This window comes from Sinohyriopsis cumingii, chromosome 5 (genome assembly GCF_028554795.1).
Source record: "Sinohyriopsis cumingii isolate HCF-2022 chromosome 5, ASM2855479v2, whole genome shotgun sequence".
NCBI classification, from domain to species: domain Eukaryota; kingdom Metazoa; phylum Mollusca; class Bivalvia; order Unionida; family Unionidae; genus Sinohyriopsis; species Sinohyriopsis cumingii.
In genome coordinates, this window is record NC_142965.1 from 19,699,134 (window position 1) to 19,718,410 (window position 19,277).

Sequence of the window (19,277 nt, forward strand, 5' to 3'; positions counted from 1 at the left end):
GCCATTTAAGGTCAACTGCGACAAAGGCAAAAGAGTGATAATTTAAAAATTATCAATAAATTCACCGGAGTTTTACAAAATGTTATATGCACCATATAAAACAACATTTTGACTAACTGTACCACTGAAATGTGGATGAATAAATTTAAGTTACAGAATTTAACTGGATTGTCTGGACGACATTTTAGCACATGGCAGTAAAAGTAAAAACGGTTTAAGCCAGGTAAACAGACTAGCCACCTAGGGGGTTTGAAATGGGAGTTAACCTGTAAGAGTTGCTATCCTTTATTTATATGATATGTCAACAGAAAGATTTTTTTTCTGTCTTACCAGTTGGGGTGGGGGGCTTGATTTGGAGATATCCTAATGTAATGTAGTCAGGTAATGCAGAAGATAGAGAAATGGATCAGCATTCAAGCAGACAAAGGCATCAAAAATATTTAAACTGAAGAACTGTTAACAGCAAAAGGGACAGCTGGATAACTAGTCTAATATTTACACAAAGTTTCTAAGAATGGTTTGAGCATGATCATCAAGAAATGAAAGTCTGACATATTGATGGATCCAAGCCAACTTCATTGTGGTGATAACAAGTATGCAGCCATCAAAGAAAACAAAAATGTGACAATCATAATCAAAATATAGTGGAATTTACTTAAAATAAATCTGGTTTGGATATGTGTCCACATTTAAAAAATTTATTTATGTTTTAGTTAAAATGTAAATATTATCTGTATGTGTAAATTTTGAGCAAGCAGTTTTATTTTAGGGATAGTGACCAATATTAACTTTAATGATCTGCTGGATTCAAGCTAGCAACTATTGCAACAAATTCTTTAAAATGTAATGGGTCCATTTTGAAAACTGCTAGTCTGGGGCCACCAGACATTGAGCAAAGTCAAACACAATTTAAGGAATTAATTTTACTAATCAATAGCACAACACTATTAAGGTACTCAAATGTATGTATAATTTGTATTGATCTAGTCAAGTCCATAAAACAAAGAATGTACTCAAATGTGTGAATAATTTATACTGATCACATCTAGTCTATAAAAAAACAGTTTTAACTACATTTAAATGCACAGACACAGTCAACACAAAACTGACATTACCTCTAGTCACTGTGTACTCTGCAACCAGAGCTGACCCCAATTCCTCTGCTGAAACCTCCAACATATCTGCCACTGAAAAAACATAAGTAGATCATTTTGAATCATTTAAGGATATGAGAGGGATAGTTCTGTCTAAAATATAAATGTACTAGTATAAAATGGATGGCCCAACCAATATGGTGCAATGGATGGGGACAATAACTATGCACAGTCTGGTTAGAAAATCATGAAAATGTGCTATGCTTTTGTATTCCTTATCACGGTAGTTTTAACTTATACATTAGTTGAACAGAGAAAGACTTTGACTATTACACAAGAACTCTTAATCTTGAAGATCCCTGTTTTAGAGCAGACAATGTTGAAAAATATCATTCTTCCCTAGAAGCACCATATTTGTAATGCAATTATCATCTTGCACAGTGCCTACACTGAGTACACTATACCTGTTATGCAATTATCATCTGCACAGTACCTACACTGAGTAAACTATATCTGTAATGCAATTATCATATGCACAGAGCCTACACAAAGTACACTATATCTGTAATACATTTATCATCTGCACAGTGCCTACATTGAGTTCACTATATCTGTAATGCAATTACCATCTGCAGTGCCTACACTGAGTTCACTATATCTGAAATGCAATTACCATCTGCACAGAGCCTACATTGAGTACACTATATATGTAATGCAATTACCATGTGTGCAATGCCAACATTGAGTTCACTACATCTGTAATGCAATTACCATATGTGCAGAGCCTACACTGAGTACACTATATATGTAATGTAGTTATCATCTGCACAGAGCTTACATTGAGTTCACTATATCTGTAATGCATTTACCATCTGCACAGTGCCTCAATTGAGTTCACTATATCTGTAATGCAATTACCATGTACACAGTGCCAACACTGAGTACACTATATTTGTAATGCTGCAAAGTTATCATCTGCACACAGCTTACATTGAGTACACTATATATGTAATGCATTTACCATGTGCACAGTGCATCCACTGAATATCTGTAATGCAGTTATCATCTGCACAGAGCTTACAATGAGTACACTATATATGTAATGCAATTGTCATCTGCACAGAGCCTATATTGAGTACACTATATCTGTAATTCAATTACCATATGCACAGAGCCTACATTGAGTACACTATATCTGTAATGCAATTATCACATGTGCACTACCTATATCGAGTACAGCATCATATATAAGAAGATATACAATGCTCCATTTGTAATATTAAATAGGAGAAAAAAAATGGCAACATTTATTGCTTTATCAACAAATGTATATTGTGTCTGGCTCTGCACCATATTAATCATGACAATGTCTAGCTTCCCTGAGTCTCCCACTGGCTCAGCCCAAGCTTCTGCCTGCCATCTTCTAACTTCCAGCTGATGGTCACATTACCTATTTGAAGTTATGTACACTTGTGATAGCAAAATGAAACTTAAGCTTGTAACGTCATGTAAATAAGCGATTTAAAACAAATTCCACAGAACCCAGTGTCATGACCTCATCTGTATGGTAATTCAAAAAATCAGAAACACTCATGTCAACTTTTAAAACCTTCAGCACAAAACTTCAAAATTGTTGATACTAATGCCAATGCTGTAGATTCTGTCATAAAAGTAACTACTATATCTCACTGTGCTTATGCATGTGAGACAAAATTAATAGTTTTCTTGATAAAATGGTGTCAAAGAGACATATTTACCTTGTTATGTAAACTCTGTCTCATCAGATTTACTTTGTTATGTAAGCTGTCTCATCAAATTTACCTTGCTATGTAAACTTTGTCTCATCAAAGTTACCTTGTTATGTAAACTCTGTCTCATCTAATTGCAGGCAAACAGTTATTTCAATAAAGGACACTAAATAAATTCGTTACTGTGGAAGATCCATGACCATGCATGTTTTTCTGGATCAGCATTTACCTAATCCAGAGGGGACTGGAGAAGCCCAAGCCTAAGGGGTGATAGTAATAAAATCCAGAGGGGACTGGAGAAGCCCAAGCTTAAGTGGTGCCCAAGCCTAAGGGGTGATAGTAATACCAAATCCAGAGGGGACTGGAGAAGCCCAAACCTAAGGGGTGATAGTAATACCAAATCCAGAGGGGACTGGAGAAGCCCAAGCCTAAGGGGTGATAGTAATACCAAATTCAGAGGGGGTTGCTGAAGTCCTGAAGGGCAAGAGTAATAACACACCTGAGGGATTTGGCAATAATAAAACACCCACAAGATTTGGCAATAATAACATACCCAAGCGATTTGACAAAAGTGAACAGGAAAAGCAGATGTAATTGCTACTTGTACATAAAAATGAAAATCTGATTTCATCTAAAGTTTCCTATGTAAAGGTACCATTATGCTGGGTTTATTTAATCTTTTGAGGAAGGTAATCACTCTGAATCAGCTAATGTAAAACAGTCAATGTACATGAACCTCTTGTTAGAGAGCGAAGTTCAATATCTATTCATTCAGACCACTTCTGCAAATCATTAGGCATAGTGACTTCTCTGTTGCTCAAGAATTATAAATGCTACATACAACCATACCTAGACTTTTGTAATCTTATCTGGGGAAACACTTTTCACAAGAATATTTAAAATTATTCTGCTTGCAAGAAAGAGCTTGCAGATTCAAATAATAATCAGAATGCAAGGATGCAATGAATTATTTTAACATGCTTACACAATAAATGAACAAATATTTTTGAGAAAGGATAGATTTCTGCAAAAAATTTCAAACAATATATAGCCCAATTATATCTCAATAAAATATTTCACATGAGTAAAACCAATTTTTCCAAGTAAAATGTTTCTTCAAGATTGCTTACCCAATCATAATACCTTAGGAGAACTACTACTACCTCACAAATTCAGTCCTCCCTGATACTACTTTTAGCAAAAGGGAGCTAAAAGTTGCTTGCTGACCAATGTGGCACTTAGGCAGAGTGATCTCCCCTTAGGTATAAGGACTGGCAGCAAAACTGTGAACCTGTCAGTTACTACTGAAGGATAAGGCATGCTCTCTATGGAAGTAACTGTGGGGAGGTGGGGAGGGTGCATGTGTATTAGGATTGGGTAAGTATTCTCCGAAAAACATACTTTACATGGAAAAATTAGTTTCGTTTTTGCATATTTTATCCCAATCAAAATATCTTAGGAGAATAGGAATGAGGTGGAGGGTGGTACAACCCCTTATCCTGGAGATACCACCTCAGGTCCTCTAAGGTATATGAGACAGTTTCTAGGTAACCTGACTGAAGAGAATTCCGTCTGTCTGGGAGTGGGTTCAAAATAGGGGAAATATTTCCCCACAAATCCAGCTGAAGCAGAGTCTTAAGAAGCTGTTGATCAACCTGAAAGGGTGACCTTTCCAGGTGCAGATACAGGTCCTACCAGATCAAAAATGGCCCTTTAGGATGACAGATCTTGGAGATAAAAGCAACAGAATGTGACTAAGATTTCCATCCTATAACTTGAATGATGATGGTTATAGAACAGTTCCAGTCAAATGCTAGGCTGGTGGCAACTGCTCTAACCTTGTGAGCTAAAATGTGAATAAGTTAAATTGAGCTGGGGTTATTTCTCAATATGCAGAGCAAATAGCCCACTGAATCCATGATGACATAGTCTGTGTTAATATATCCTCCTGTTCTTTCGTAAGAGCTAAAAAATAGGCATGATCTCCCTTGACACAGCGGCTGTGTTCGATTGAGTTACCACTTAAATGCCTGAACTGGGTCTTTTAGGTAGCCTTGAGCTGATGTGTCCAGACTTGACAGAGGTTTCATGACCAAACTGTTGTTACCTTTGGCAAGCAGACTAATCTTGCCAATAAAAGAGGATGCTGTCACGAGTAAGACTTGTCGGAACAGCATGTAGTTCAGGTCTGTTGAAAGGGCATGCATTTCATTAATTCTGCCCACCCTCATTAATGCCATCAGGAAGCAGGTCTTGTATGAAAGGTGCATCAGAGATGCCCTTGAGAGTAGTTCAAAAGGTGTCTTGTTCAGCCAGGTTAATACCCAAGATAGGTTCTACTTTGGGCACAGGGTTAATGTTTTTGGCTGTGTATACTCAAAGCTGGAGCAAGGGACAGATAAGTCCTTGTTTTTGCCAAAAGTCTCTCTCTCATGATGACAAAAGTGATCATGGAGTGGTAGCTTTTTATCATACTCAGTGCTAACTTTCCCTTTTCAAAAGAGCCAGAGAAGGAAGTTAGCCATGAGTGATATAGATGCCTGGAGAGGCAGGATGTGTTTGTTTATGCACCACTGGGTGGAAACATGCCATTTGCCTTCATACGCTTTCAGAGTGGAGGGACCTATTGCTTGAGCAATTTTCTCCTTGACTGGACATCAGAAATTGTTTCTGTTTAATATGATCCAGACATGTAGGTTTAATAGTTCTGGGTAGGGATGAAACTGGCATAGTGGTTGTTTGAATAGATGAGGGAAAAACTGAACTTCTGAGGTGTTTCCATTGAGATTGAGGAGGCTGCTGATCTATGACTTCTGGCTGATGCAATGAGGATAAGGTGACACTCTGATTCTGTTGCTTTCTGTATCACTTTTAAAATCAGGAGTCTTAGATGCATCCAGGCCATTCCAATCTATCGATAAAGCTTCAACTTCCCAGGCTTTTGGGTCAGGTAGATACAAAGGTTGGAGTTGATATTCCACATTGTTGCAAACAGGTCCACCAATGGTTGGTCCCATCAGGTACATATCTAAGTGAAAACTGAGGTATAAAGAGACCATTCATTCTGTATTATTTGTTTTTAAGGACAAAGGCTCATCTAGTACATTAGATGTTCCGGGATATGGTGAACTTGTAAGTGGATTTGTTGTTGACCACAAAGCTTTTGAAAGTCCCAAACCAGAACTCAAATGTCTGAGGACTTGGTTCCTCCTTGTTGTTTGAGATAGGTCACCACTGTAGAGTTGTCAGATAGAATGAGGGCTTCCTTGCTGCTTAAATATGCATGCCACCAGTGAAAGGCTTTAACAATGGCCATTATCTCCAGAATACTGATCTGCAGATGTTTTTCCTGAGGAATGCATGCACCACTGGCTTTCCAAAAGGATGGTATTAGGTGCCTGCATTGGTACAGTCTGTAATCTGGGGCAGTTGTACTTACAGAGGTATACCACTATGAGCCAAGTTAGGTTGCCCCAATTCCAAAGATGGTGCCTCAATAGTGTGCAGATGGTGAAGGGTTGGTCCAGTGGGCAAACTTTTGGACTCCATTGGGACAGAAAAATCATTTGCAATGGGTGTGCAAAAAATGCAAAATTGGACAACGAGATCTGCTGCCATGATGAGCAAGTTTAGCAGGGAAAGGAATTCCCGTACTGATAGAGTTTTCTTCAAAATTAAAGAAGCCACCATGGCTCAAAATTTCAATGCCTGGTCCTGAGTCCTAACACAAAGATGAACTGTTTGCCTTTGCTTTGACTAAGTCAGATTTTTCCTTGCTGACAAGAAAGCCCTGATTGGTAAGGAATGCAACAAGGGTAGTATATAATGCATGTATATGTTTCTGGAGGATGTTGTTCAGGTAACTTGATGTTGCCACTGCAGAAATGGTCCAGACATATGTCATTACTCAGTTCATCAGACAAGTGAAGACCCAGGGACTGATGTTGAGTCCCAATGGGAGTGACCTGAATTGGTGAATGATGTTGTAGGTGAATTGCAGGAACTTCCTGGAAGCCTTGCAAATAAGGAAATGACGGTAAGCATCTTTAACACCACACTGATGACAAAGTCTCATTCTAGGACAGCATAGAACCAAGGGGTGTGAATAAACTGATTGAGGGCATTTAGGTGCATAACCGGATGCAGAGTACCATTTGCCGTTGGGACCTAGAAAAGTCTGGAAGAAAAAAAGAGAATTTGTGTTTTGAATGTGTTCTCCTGCCCTTTTCTGGAGATCTTTTATTTCTTGGTGCAAGGTGGTGGCTTTGAATGGGTCCATTGGGACATTATTAACTGTTAGGAATCTGGGTAGAGGAGGAGGAATGGGAAAGGTGATGGAGAGTCTCTCAGAAACTACTTGTTGAGTCCAAAGATAATCGTGGCAGAAAAGAACTGGAACCTTCCTACAACCAGGATGTGTGGAAAGGTTATAGTAGAGATGAAATCATTATCTGTGAGGAGGAGGCTGCCAGAAGGAGAAACATTGGGACAAATGATAGGACGCTCCTAGTGCTTCATCCACTTTGGTTTGCGATAACTGGCTTACAGTGGGTGGAACTTCAATAGGATGGTTTTCAGAGGTTTGTGTCCTATGTGTGGCCCTTGGGTCCTTTTGTTGATTTCCAGTACTATCCCTGTCTTGATGCTGTGGTTGCGGGGGAAGGAAATTGGTCTCCTTGTGGCTTGGTTGTGGACTTCTTCAATCTAGCCATTAAACAGAAGGTTAGAGGATAATGGCTGTGCACATAGCTTGGCCTTATGCTTGTCCTTATAGCTTGGCCTTATGCTTGATCTTACAGCTTGACCTTATGTTTGTCCTTATAGCTTGGCTTTATGCTTGATCTTACAGCTTGACCTTAAGCTTGTCCTTATAGCTGAGCCTTATGCTTGTCCTTATGTTTGTCCTTATAGCTGAGCCTTATGCTTGTCCTTATGTTTGTCCTTATAGCTTGGCCTTAAGCTTGTCCTTATAGCTTGGCCTTATGTTTGTCCTTACAGCTTGTCCTTATAGCTTGGCCTTATAGCTTGTCCTTATACTTGTCCTTATGTTTGTCCTTATAGCTTGGCCTTATGCTGGTCCTGATAGCCTTATAGCTTGGCCTTATGCTGGTCCTGATAGCCTTATAGCTTGGCCTTATGCTGGTCCTGATAGCCTTATAGCTTGGCCTTATGTTTGTCCTCATATGGCCTTATGCTTGTCCTTATACTTGTACTTATAGCTTGTCCTTATACTTGTCCTTCAGGAACCTGGAGGTAAAGATGACTGGGTCAAATTCTGCCAATCATAAATTGTAGCTGCAGTTACGTCATTGGCCAAAGTGTGTTGACAGGCTCTGTTTACTACTTGGGCCATTCTTGAGACCAACTCCCATGCAAGCTCTGAGATATACAGAGTGAGAGAAGATAAGTTATATTCTGCCTGTTCGAAGATAGTCATAGAGACAAAGTCCAACACAAACGCCATGGCTATGATACTGCACACTAACTGCTGTGTTTCATCAAAGGTCGTCTGTTCCATATGTATGGAGTGTGGCTTTGTCATCCCCAAAGCAGCGATATCACTGTAGACTGCTGGGTTTCCAAATGAAATACTGGTGAGTAGTTAAGTGGGATACCCTAGGGACAATGGGACTTAGCATTAAAAAGACCCCTGGGACACTCTAGGGACAATGGAAATTTAACATGGAGAAAAATCGTGGGTCACTCTAGGGACAATGGGAATTTAACATAGAGTTTGAGTCTGTCTAGGGACAAGGGAAATTAACATGGGAATAGAGTTTGGGTTTGTCTAGGGACAAGGGGAATTGAATATGGGATTTTTTTTTTTTTTTTTTTTTTTAAAAAAAGTTTTTTTAAAATTTAAATTTAAATTTAAATTTAGAAAAGGGGTAGGCAATGGAAAGGCTATCTCTTTTCGAGAAATATGGCTGGCCCTGAAAAGGGCCTTTGGGTTTATGTTAATATTAATATTAACATAGATGGCATCTGTCACATCTTCTTCTTCTTCTTAAACTCCTTCTAACTACCGGTCCATACACAAGTACCCTCTTGAGACATCCTTGTCTTTCTATGTAAACTCTCCTCATCCATTGACTAGTATCTGTCCTATCAACAACAGTCCACTTGGACCTGACATACATGAGCATGTCCGTCCTAAACATCATGGAAGATACAAGGGTGGATGACTCAACTGTGGTCCACATCTTGAAGCGACGAGAATAGGTGAATCAATGCAGTGAACTGTGCTTATTTATAGGTACAGGAAGGATTGAAACGGATTGAATTCATTCACCAATCCGAACACGCGTTACAAAATTCAGTCAGCTCGCATCCAATCCGAAGAGAGCAGTCTGTGATGTCACGTGGTCTATATAGATTCGTTAGCGCTTGTGTGCAGTCAATCTATGCGACAGTGATTCAACATGAAGGAAACTCAGAAAACGATCCATTGGGGTGCACCAGCAGGGGAGACTGCCCAAGGGAACCCGGACTTACTTTCAGAAGAGGTACACTGGGATTTTGTGGATTTTCTTACCTCGCAAGAATTTGTTCCAGAACCTTCGTTACCTTCTTCATTACCGCAAGTGGAGAATTTTAGACAGAGACAGAAAGAAGAATTGGAGAAATTTATGCAACGACAAAAGGAAGCGGAACAAGCTTTTCTCCTACAGCAACAGCAACAGCAACAAGAAGAGGTAAGAAAAAAACAACAGCAACAACAGCAAGAAGAAGTAGCAGCAAAGAAACAAGACGGTGAAAATCAAACGGCTACGGTACTGTTGGACATTTTAGCGGAGTTAAGAAGTCTGAAACAAATGTATCAGACTTCTTTATCACGACCGAAGAGAATACGACCTTCCCGAGCTAAACACGCCAACCCTGTGACTAAGCCTGTCGTACCACCCTTAGTGATTTCAACCCAATCATCAGAAGTAGGCCTTGGCCGTGGCAAAGGCTTAAGGCAGTTAAAGTTGATTGGTTAAACTCACCCCTACACCAAAATAAAAAGGCCCTTTTCAGGGCCACCCACATTTCTCGAAAAGAAATACAATTTCAATTTGCCAATAACTCAAAAATAAACCCCACCCATTTTACCCTTATAGTACGTGTCTGTGTATGAGTGCGTGAGTGTAGCTTCTTATTTTAAAATCAAAACTCAAAGACACTTACCTTATATCATTCATGTATTCTTTTATCCATTTTTTTACAATCCAATTCACAATTCACCACAGAACACTTTAATTAAAAGTTCATTGACTTCTTCTTTCTCCTTGTTTAGTCTCTCTGTTTTTTGAATTTCTTCACCGTTTTTACCTCATTTTCTTCCCTTCTTCTTTTCTTCTCCTGTTTCTTTTTCTTCACCAGTCTTCTTTCTTCCTCTTCTTCCTCTGAAGAATCCCTCTCTTCTTCCGAAGAATCCCTCTCTTCTTCTGAAGAATCCTTCTTTTCTTCTGACTCCTCTTGTTTCTTTTTTGGGCAATCTGGAGACCAATGTCCTTTTTCTTGACAATAATAACAGGTATCTTGACTTTTGTCTCTTTTAGTCCCTGTTTTTGTTCTTTTTTGACGGTCTGGACACTCTGAAGACCAATGCCCTTTCTTCTGACAGATATAGCAAGTATCTTGACTTTTATCTCGAAAGGAAGGAGAGTAGTCCGTCGGCTGGTCTGAAGAGAATTTTCAAATACCCCTCGCAAAGCTCTGACGAAACATTCCATCTGGGTAGTCTCTTCCATCGTTGTGCTCGGCTTGAGAGTGAAATGAATAGTGAAAGGACAAGACACACACCCTTTTTATATACGCTGGTTTGCCAAGACTATAAATTAGTCTGTGGTGTTTAAACTTGAGTCATTTGACGTTTTGCACTCAAGATGAAACGATCCCATTCATTCGAGAAGAAAGAAGAAGAAGAAAGTAAGAGGCAGAAACGTGATCTATCGCCTCGTACCAGGGCTGAAATCTTGGCACAAATTCATGCCAGTGATTTTGAAGAGGACATGAGTGAACCAGAATCCGAACCCTCTAAACCAAGTTCACTTTTGGAAATGTCATCATTGCGGCTTACGTGACAGCAAGTATCTTGACTTTTATCTCGAAAGGAAGGAGAGTAGTCCGTCGGCTGGTCTGAAGAGAATTTTCTAATGACCCCTCGCAAAGCTCTGACGAAACATTCCATCTGGGTAGTCTCTTCCATCGTTGTGCTCGGCTTGAGAGTGAAATGAATAGTGAAAGGACAAGACACACACCCTTTTTATATACGCTGGTTTGCCAAGACTATAAATTAGTCTGTGGTGTTTAAACTTGAGTCATTTGACGTTTTGCACTCAAGATGAAACGATCCCATTCATTCGAGAAGAAAGAAGAAGAAGAAAGTAAGAGGCAGAAACGTGATCTATCGCCTCGTACCAGGGCTGAAATCTTGGCACAAATTCATGCCAGTGATTTTGAAGAGGACATGAGTGAACCAGAATCCGAACCCTCTAAACCAAGTTCACCACCCTTAGTCAACCCTGAAAAGTACTATTCCATTCGAGAGACGGAAAAGCGCTCCTCTAGAAAATTTAGAACCACGGCTTACACCTACACGGTGAAGTTTAAAGATTTCAAGGCCGACGTACCCTTGGAGAAAGCAGAAGGGTTTATCACCGAGATGTGGGATTCTTTGCTCACCTCACTCAAGCGACAATGTCAACCCAAAGAAGACGATCGCTTGACACTATCCATAGATCACGACGGTTTGAAATCCCCTGTTTGGATCAAGTTTAACAGACCCGCAGAACTAACCCCTTCCAAAGTCATGGACAAGATTCAACACGTACAACAATCTAATGACCAGTTTGACATCACCGATGGTAAAGCCACACTGAAAATGGCTCACGTCTCTCTTCCTCAAGGGACAGGACGCAAAAAGATGTTATTGGTGGACGACCTTCGCAACACCAAAACAAGTCTTGTCCGAATTAACAACCCTCAAGACCAGATGTGCTTAGCCCGTGCCATCGTGGTGGGACGAACCTATGCCAACAAGAACGACACGGTAGAATGGAAAAGAACCTGGGAGAACATTCGAAAATCAAACCGAACCAAACAACGAAACGAAGCAGAACTCCTGTTGCAACAAGCTGGCCTGTCCAAAGACACACCCTGTGGCATTCCTGAGATGCAAAAATTGCAAGATGCCCTAGCTCCACGCTACACCTTGAAAGTGCACCCTCAAGAAATGCGCGGGTCTCTGTTGTTTTGAGGCCAAGACTTTAAGGACGGAAAATACATTCATGTCTATCATCACGATGACCATTTCGATACCATTACCAGTATCACTGGATTCCTGGGATACGGTTATTATTGTGAGAAATGTGATTATGGTTATAACAATCGAGAGCAACACAAGCATTGTGGATTGAAATGCCCAGGATGTTTGGCCTCTCCACCCTGTCTGAGCGAAGAACCAGTGCCTTGTTCAACTTGTCTGCGTACGTTTGTCAGCCCTGCCTGTTACCAGCAACATCTGAAGACGCAAGGTTCACAGCAGAAATGTGCTTGTCAACTCTTGAGATTGTGCCCAACCTGTGGACAAGGCATACTTACCAACAATGCCAAGGCACACGTATGTCAAGGAAAGAAAAAATGTCACATTTGTCACCACATCGTGGACTTGGAACACGAATGCTATGTGCAAAAATACCAACCCCCACCAGAGAAAGAGGACGGTCACAAGAAGAAAGGCAATTTCATCTTTTTCGATTTCGAATGCATGCAAGAGACTGGCATTCACATCCCTAATTTCTGCGTGGCTCATCGAGCGTGCGAGAAGTGCATTCAAGAACCTATCTTCAGTCATTGCCCTCACTGCAGCAAGATTCCTGGAGGGCGTGAAAAAATCTTTCGGGGACCAAACACGTTAGCCAATTTTGCCCAATGGGTCTTAGACCCCATCGACAAGACGTGGAGCCAAGAGGACATCGAACGTTACGGAGATTGTCATCGTCATGCCACGGTGATGGCTCACAATTTCTCCGGATACGATGGACAGTTTCTTTTGAGGTACTATACGGAACATGGCACCGAACGTCCTAAAGTGATTTTGAATGGAGCCAAAATCATTTTCATGCAAGTGGGACAAGTACAGTTTAAAGATTCGATGAGTTACTTGGCCATGCCTTTGAGCCGAATGCCTAAAACGTTTGGAATGACAGAAATGGCTAAAGGGTACTTTCCACACTTTTTCAATACGGAAGCCAATCAACATGCTGTTCTACCCCATTTGCCTGAGGCTCACTATTACGACCCCGACAACATGCGTACCGAACAACGAGAAGCTTTCTACGCTTGGTACCAAGCTCACGCCTCGGACCCTTTCGACTTTCAGGAAGAAATGTTAAAGTATTGTCGTTCCGACGTGGACATTTTACGGCGTTGCTGTGGAAAATTTCGAGAACTGTTCATGGAACACGGAGGGGTCGATCCTTTGAAAGAAGCTTGCACCATTGCCAAAGCGTGTTCCTTAGTGTACCGCCAACGATTCATGCCTGAAAACACCGTGGCTGTCATCAGTCCTCAAACGACCCACTATGTCAAGCGTCAATACTCGGTCAAAGCCCTACGTTGGTTACATTACTTGTGCGACAAGGAAGACAAATGGATTCAGCATGCCCGCAACGGAGGAGGCGAAAAGACCATCGGAACGTATTCGGTCGATGGCTGGGACTTAGAAAACCCCAAGATCGTGTACGAGTCTAACGGTTGCTTATTTCACGGATGTCCCGTCTGTTACCCTGACCGTGGCACTAAAAATCAGTTTTTGCAACGAACCATGGAAGACTTGTACCAGGACACTTGTCAGCGACGCCTAAAGTTAGAACAGCAAGGATACCAAGTGGTGGAAATGTGGGAACACGAGTACGATCACCGTTTGAAAACCGATCCCGAGTTTAAACGCCTCATGGAAAGTTACCAGTTCATGGACCCGCTGAACCCGAGGGATAGTTTGTACGGAGGAAGGACCAATGCCACCTGTTTGCTGTACCAAGCCGACGAAGAGAAAGGAGAAGAAATCAAATACTTGGACGTGTGTTCGTTGTATCCCTACGTGTGCAAATATTGTCGCTTTCCTGTACGGCACCCGCAATTGTTCACGGAACACATCGACCTGAAAAACATTCGACAATACGAAGGCTTGATCAAGTGTAAAGTTTTGCCTCCCACGAACCTATACCATCCCGTCTTACCTCACCATTGTCAAGGCAAACTGATGTTTCCATTGTGCCGTACTTGTGCCGAAACGTGCAACCAGGACCAACCTTGCCATCACAGCCAGGAAGAACGTGCCTTGACGGGAACCTGGGTCAGCGTGGAATTGTTCAAAGCTCTGGACATGGGATACCAACTGTTAGAAGTGTACGAAATTTGCCACTTTCCCAAGACACAACAGTACCACAAGGGTGACCCTACTCAGAAAGGCATTTTCGCCAACTACGTGGATGCCTTTTTGAAACTGAAACAAGAAGCCAGCGGCTATCCTTCCTGGTGTCACACTCCCGAAGACCAAATACAATTCAAAGAGAAATACTACGAACAAGAAGGCATCTCTTTAGACCACATCGAAAAAAACGAAGGCAGGCGATCGTTTGCCAAAGTGATGTTAAATTGCTTGTGGGGTAAAATGGCACAACGACCGTGTTTACCCAAGACGGAATATTTGACAGAACCTTCCCGCTACTTCCAGATGATTCACGACAAAACCAAATACATGAAACACGTGGACGTCGTTCGAGAGGATTTGATCTTGGTCAATTACGAAGAAGATCTGGACTTTGTACAAGACGACCCTTTTGGAAATGTCATCATTGCGGCTTACGTGACAGCTCATGCTTGCTTAAAATTGTACGAAGCTTTAGAACTGTTAGAAGAACGCGTCCTGTACTTTGACACGGACAGTTGCATTTACATCCATCACCCGATTCAACAGCACCCTGACATCGAAGGAGACCGTTTAGGAGCCTGGACAGACGAGCATCCCGACGACAAGATTCTAAGTTTCGTCAGTGGTGGTCCCAAAAATTACGGCTACGAATAGCGGGACAAACAAGAAGTGCACACGACGTGCAAAGTGAAAGGACTGACTCTGAATCATCGTACCAGTCGAGTGGTCAACTTTGGGGTATTGAAAGAAGCCTTGCAATCGAGAGAGGATGGAAACTTTAAAGTGACCACCTATCAACCGAACAAGATTGTACGTTTACCCACTCACCACATCGTCAGTCGACCCTTGGAAAAAGTCTATCAAATTGTATACCAGAAGCGAGTGCGACTTCCCAATCACTTCACCTTACCGTACGGTCACGTCGGTATTGGTCTGTATATGAAAAGGAACCCTAGGCAAGATCGATAGTTCATTGTTCATTGAAGTAACTTACCATGTCGTTGACGAAGAAGAAACCAGATTGGTTAGGAGTCAAATGTTGGACATCACCGAGACCAGGGTTTTGAGGCTTGGACACAAGAGGTGGCCCAGTATGCACGAGAGTTATTCAAGGAAAAAAGTTACTTTTCAACCTGTGTTAGTGACGGTGCCAGAAGAACCCGTCACCCAGGACAGGACTGTCGTGGACAGGCCTGAAAGACCCTTTCGGGAGGACACTTGTGTGACCTTACCCCTACTATAGAAATGGTTAGAACTTTACCCAAAACATGTTGTACAGACACTTGTGTTTATTCCACGTTCATGGTTATCATGTGCCTTTTATTCTTGTACTTAAGCCTTTGGCTTTTATGCATTTTTGTCTTTCGTATTCATGTTTGAAACATTCAATAAACGTGTTCTGAAAAAGTATATAAACTCTTGTCTTGTTTGTTTTTTCCTGTCACAAGTGACATTTCTCACACCATGGCTACCTCTGCTGTCTCTGCTCCCTCTTCCTCTACTGTCAAAGTCATCGACGAACACTTAGATCGTGCCAGTTGGGAGGCTTTGTATCTTCGCCATCCCTTTAACATGCTCATTGCTAGACCTAGCGGTTCAGGCAAAACCGAATTCATCAAACGTTTGATCGAACATAAACATCATTTGATCGATCAACCCCCTCAATGAATCGTGTGGTGTTACAAAGAGTGGCAATCGGCGTACAGCCTCTTGCGAGAAAGTCAAGGCGATTCCATCGTGTTTGTGGAAGGCATTCCTAAAGAAGACGACGGCATCGTCTCTGACTCCCGTCTAACCCATTTGGTCATTTTTGACGACATGTTAGGAGAAGACGAAGAAGAAATTAAACTGTGGTTCACGCGCAAAGGGCATCACCGTAATGCCAGTGTCGTTTACACCACCCAAAATTTGTTTCAACAAAGTAAAGCCCATCGCACCATTAGTCTCAATGCGCATTACGTGGTCTTGTTTAAAAGCCCTCAAGATAAATTGCAAGTGCAAGTCTTAGCCAAACAGTTAGGAACGCCTTGGCTGACTCAGGCGTACGACGATGCCACTCAAACTCCACACGCCTATTTACTCGTCGATTTGAAACCTACGACTCCCGAGGATTTGCGATTTCGTACCCATTTGTTTCACAACTGGTGCCAAGACGGAGGGCCTGTCCTGTACACGTCTCCGTCCTCGACTTCATTTCACTCCCCATAAAAAAATCTATAAAAACCTCAGACCCTTTTTTCGTCTGTCTCACTCTCAGTGCGAACATGACGTCCCTTCAGTCGCATCTTCCCGTCAAATTGATTCGTGCCTTGTATGGCATCAGTCGAGAAAAAGATCCACAAACACGAGCTCGTGTCTTAGAAGCTAGTCTCAAAGAAGTCTTACGATGGTTCACGGTGACAGCACATCAATTACTCCAAGGAATCATTCAGATTCCTCATCAAACCAAACGCTTTTTCGATCGAAACAAAGTCGCTTTGGTCCAACTGGCCGATCCCCGCATCGACACTCAAACCAAAAAACAAATCATTTTGAAACCTGGAGGGAGCGGTACTCTAGGAGGGGTCATCATTCGCTCACTCTTAAGATGGGATCCTAATGCCCCCAAAGTTATCCCCAAGACAAAAGTCCAACGAAGCCCCAAGAAGAAAAAGACCAGGTCCCCAAGGAGAACTTCTCCAGTGGCAGGACCCTCCTCTGACCAGACACCACCCCGGAAAAAGAAAAGAAGCCCCCAGAAAAAGAAAAGTCCACAGAAAACTAGTCGCAAGAGAGGCACTTCGGCCAGGACACAACCTTACACTCGCAAACCACGACCTGCCACGGCGGTGACTGCGTCTCCGGCAGCTTCACGTTTGTCCACTTCTCCGTTAATGACACCCAGAACTGAAGAGTACTTGGAGACGTTGATCACACCAAGAACTTCTCCGTTGATGACCCCCAAAAGAACTTCCCCAGTGGCAGGACCTTCCAATTTACTGGCAGTGGCTGCTGCTCACAAAGTACCTTCTCCCAAAATCAAAGTTCAAGAAAGATCGGGCATGTTACAAAGTTTGCTGGATTTGTTCAAGCAAGAACTGGCTCGATTTAGTCCGTTACGTACCCCTGCACGACGTGTCATGCCTGTCCTCAAACTAATACGACGTAAAGACAATCAGTGGCGACGCGTTCCAGTATAAAAAAGGCCTGTGACCAAGTCGGGTATCATTGTTTTTTTTGGTGCTCCTGAAGACTCAAAGATGTCACCCTCCAGAAAACCCCAAGGAAAGAAAAGGAAAGGACTGCCACCACGTTTAGCCAAACATGGGGACATGTTATCTGTCCTGTCCAAAGCTTCTCCACCCCTACGAAAAAAACTCATTCAAACAGCCTCCAAAGAGGTCATCGATACCGTGTGCGAATGTTGTTTGAACGTTTTGAAAGGCACGATCCCTTTGTCCAAACACCAGAAACAATGCTTAGGCAAACATCGTCACGTTCTTCGCCAAATGGTTCAAAAGAAAATTCCCATTCATCAAAAAAAGAAGATGTTAGTGCAACGTGGAGGTATTTTACCTCTCTTGTTAGGCCCCATACTGAAAGGAGTCTTGGGAACCATGTTGGGAGGACTGGTGGGAGCAAGATAAAAAGGCCTCGGAAGTTCCAAGATCTCAGAATCGACCCCTGACAACCCCATGGAAGGACGAAAACTAGCTTTAGTACCTTACAAATGATGGATGGAATACCATCGGTGGCAAGAACAACACACCCCGCATTTACCTCCCAATCCCTATTTGAGCGAGATGTCCCAGTTACAACACGAATTGCAGTCCTTGATGGATCGCCAAGATTTGTCTGAAACAGAAAAATCGCAAAAGTACGGTCAACTCTTGCAACGACTGCAACTCTTTCACCAGAAAGCTTTAGACGAAACAGCTCTACCCACTCTGAAAGATTTTAAGACCTTGATGAAAAGTCCAGCACCATCACCAGTACCAGTACCAGTACCACCAGTACCCGTGACCAAGACAGAAAAAGGAGAAGAAGAGGAAGGGTTTCAAACTCCACCAGAAAAAGTACGCAAGTTAACAACACCACCTACCTCCAGAATTGGATGGATTAAAAAGATGATGGCCACCCCTTCTTCCTCACAAGAGAAAAAGAAAGTGAAGACAGAAGTGAAGACAGAAGTGAAACAAGAACCGATATCCCCCGCTCAGACATCCTTCTCCTCTTCGACACCTATTGCTGGCCGCACACGCAAAGCATTGCAATCCAAGAAAATACCCCAAGAGAAAAAGAGTAGCCTCCTCCAAGAGTGGGTGTCTTATTAACACACCAACCAACACACCAAAAATGGAAAAAGTCTTAGCCAGCATTTACTACGATCCCTCCCATCCTGCAGGTTACGCAGGAGTTCAAAAATTGTATCGTGCTGCCAAAACGCGACTGAAAAGTCTCCGTTTACCTCAAGTGCAACGATGGTTACAAGAACAATCTACCTACACTTTACACAAACCCATTCGACACAAGTTTGCCAGAAGTCGCACCCGAGTGGAAGGCATCGATCATCAATGGCAAGCCGATTTAGCCGATGTCTCTCATTTGGCCAGCTACAATCGTGGCTACAAATATTTGTTTTGTGTCATCGACGTCTTTTCCAAATTTGCCTGGGTCGTGCCCTTGACTTCCAAATCGAGCAGCGAGTTAGTGCGAGCCCTGCAACGGGTGTTGAAACAAAGCGGTCGTCACCCTCTTCGATGGCAAACGGACAAAGGCACCGAATTTCTGAACCAAGCTTTCCAAAAAGAATTAAAGAAACGTGACATTCATTTTTTTACCACCGAGAATCCCGAAACCAAAGCCAGCATCGTGGAACGTTTTCAACGCACTTTGAAAGAACGCATGTGGAAATATTTTACGCATCACCACACTCTGAAGTACATCGACATCTTACCGCACCTGGTGCAAGCGTACAACCAAACTTACCATCGAAGCATCGGACGTGCCCCGCAAGACGTGACTCCCGACAAC

General features: G+C 42.2%; 1 protein-coding gene across 4 annotated transcripts in view; it reads right to left on the reverse strand.

Moving 5' to 3' along the window:
• LOC149798736 (unconventional myosin-XVI-like) overlaps window positions 1–19,277 on the reverse strand; it is a 480,183-nt gene that overhangs the window by 338,413 nt on the left and 122,493 nt on the right. For all 4 annotated transcript variants that reach the window (XM_089957605.1, XM_089957606.1, XM_089957604.1 and 1 more), the window contains exon 17: window positions 1,116–1,187. In XM_089957605.1, coding sequence (XP_089813731.1) covers window positions 1,116–1,187 — 72 coding nt within the window. The remainder of the gene's footprint in view (window positions 1–1,115; window positions 1,188–19,277) is intronic.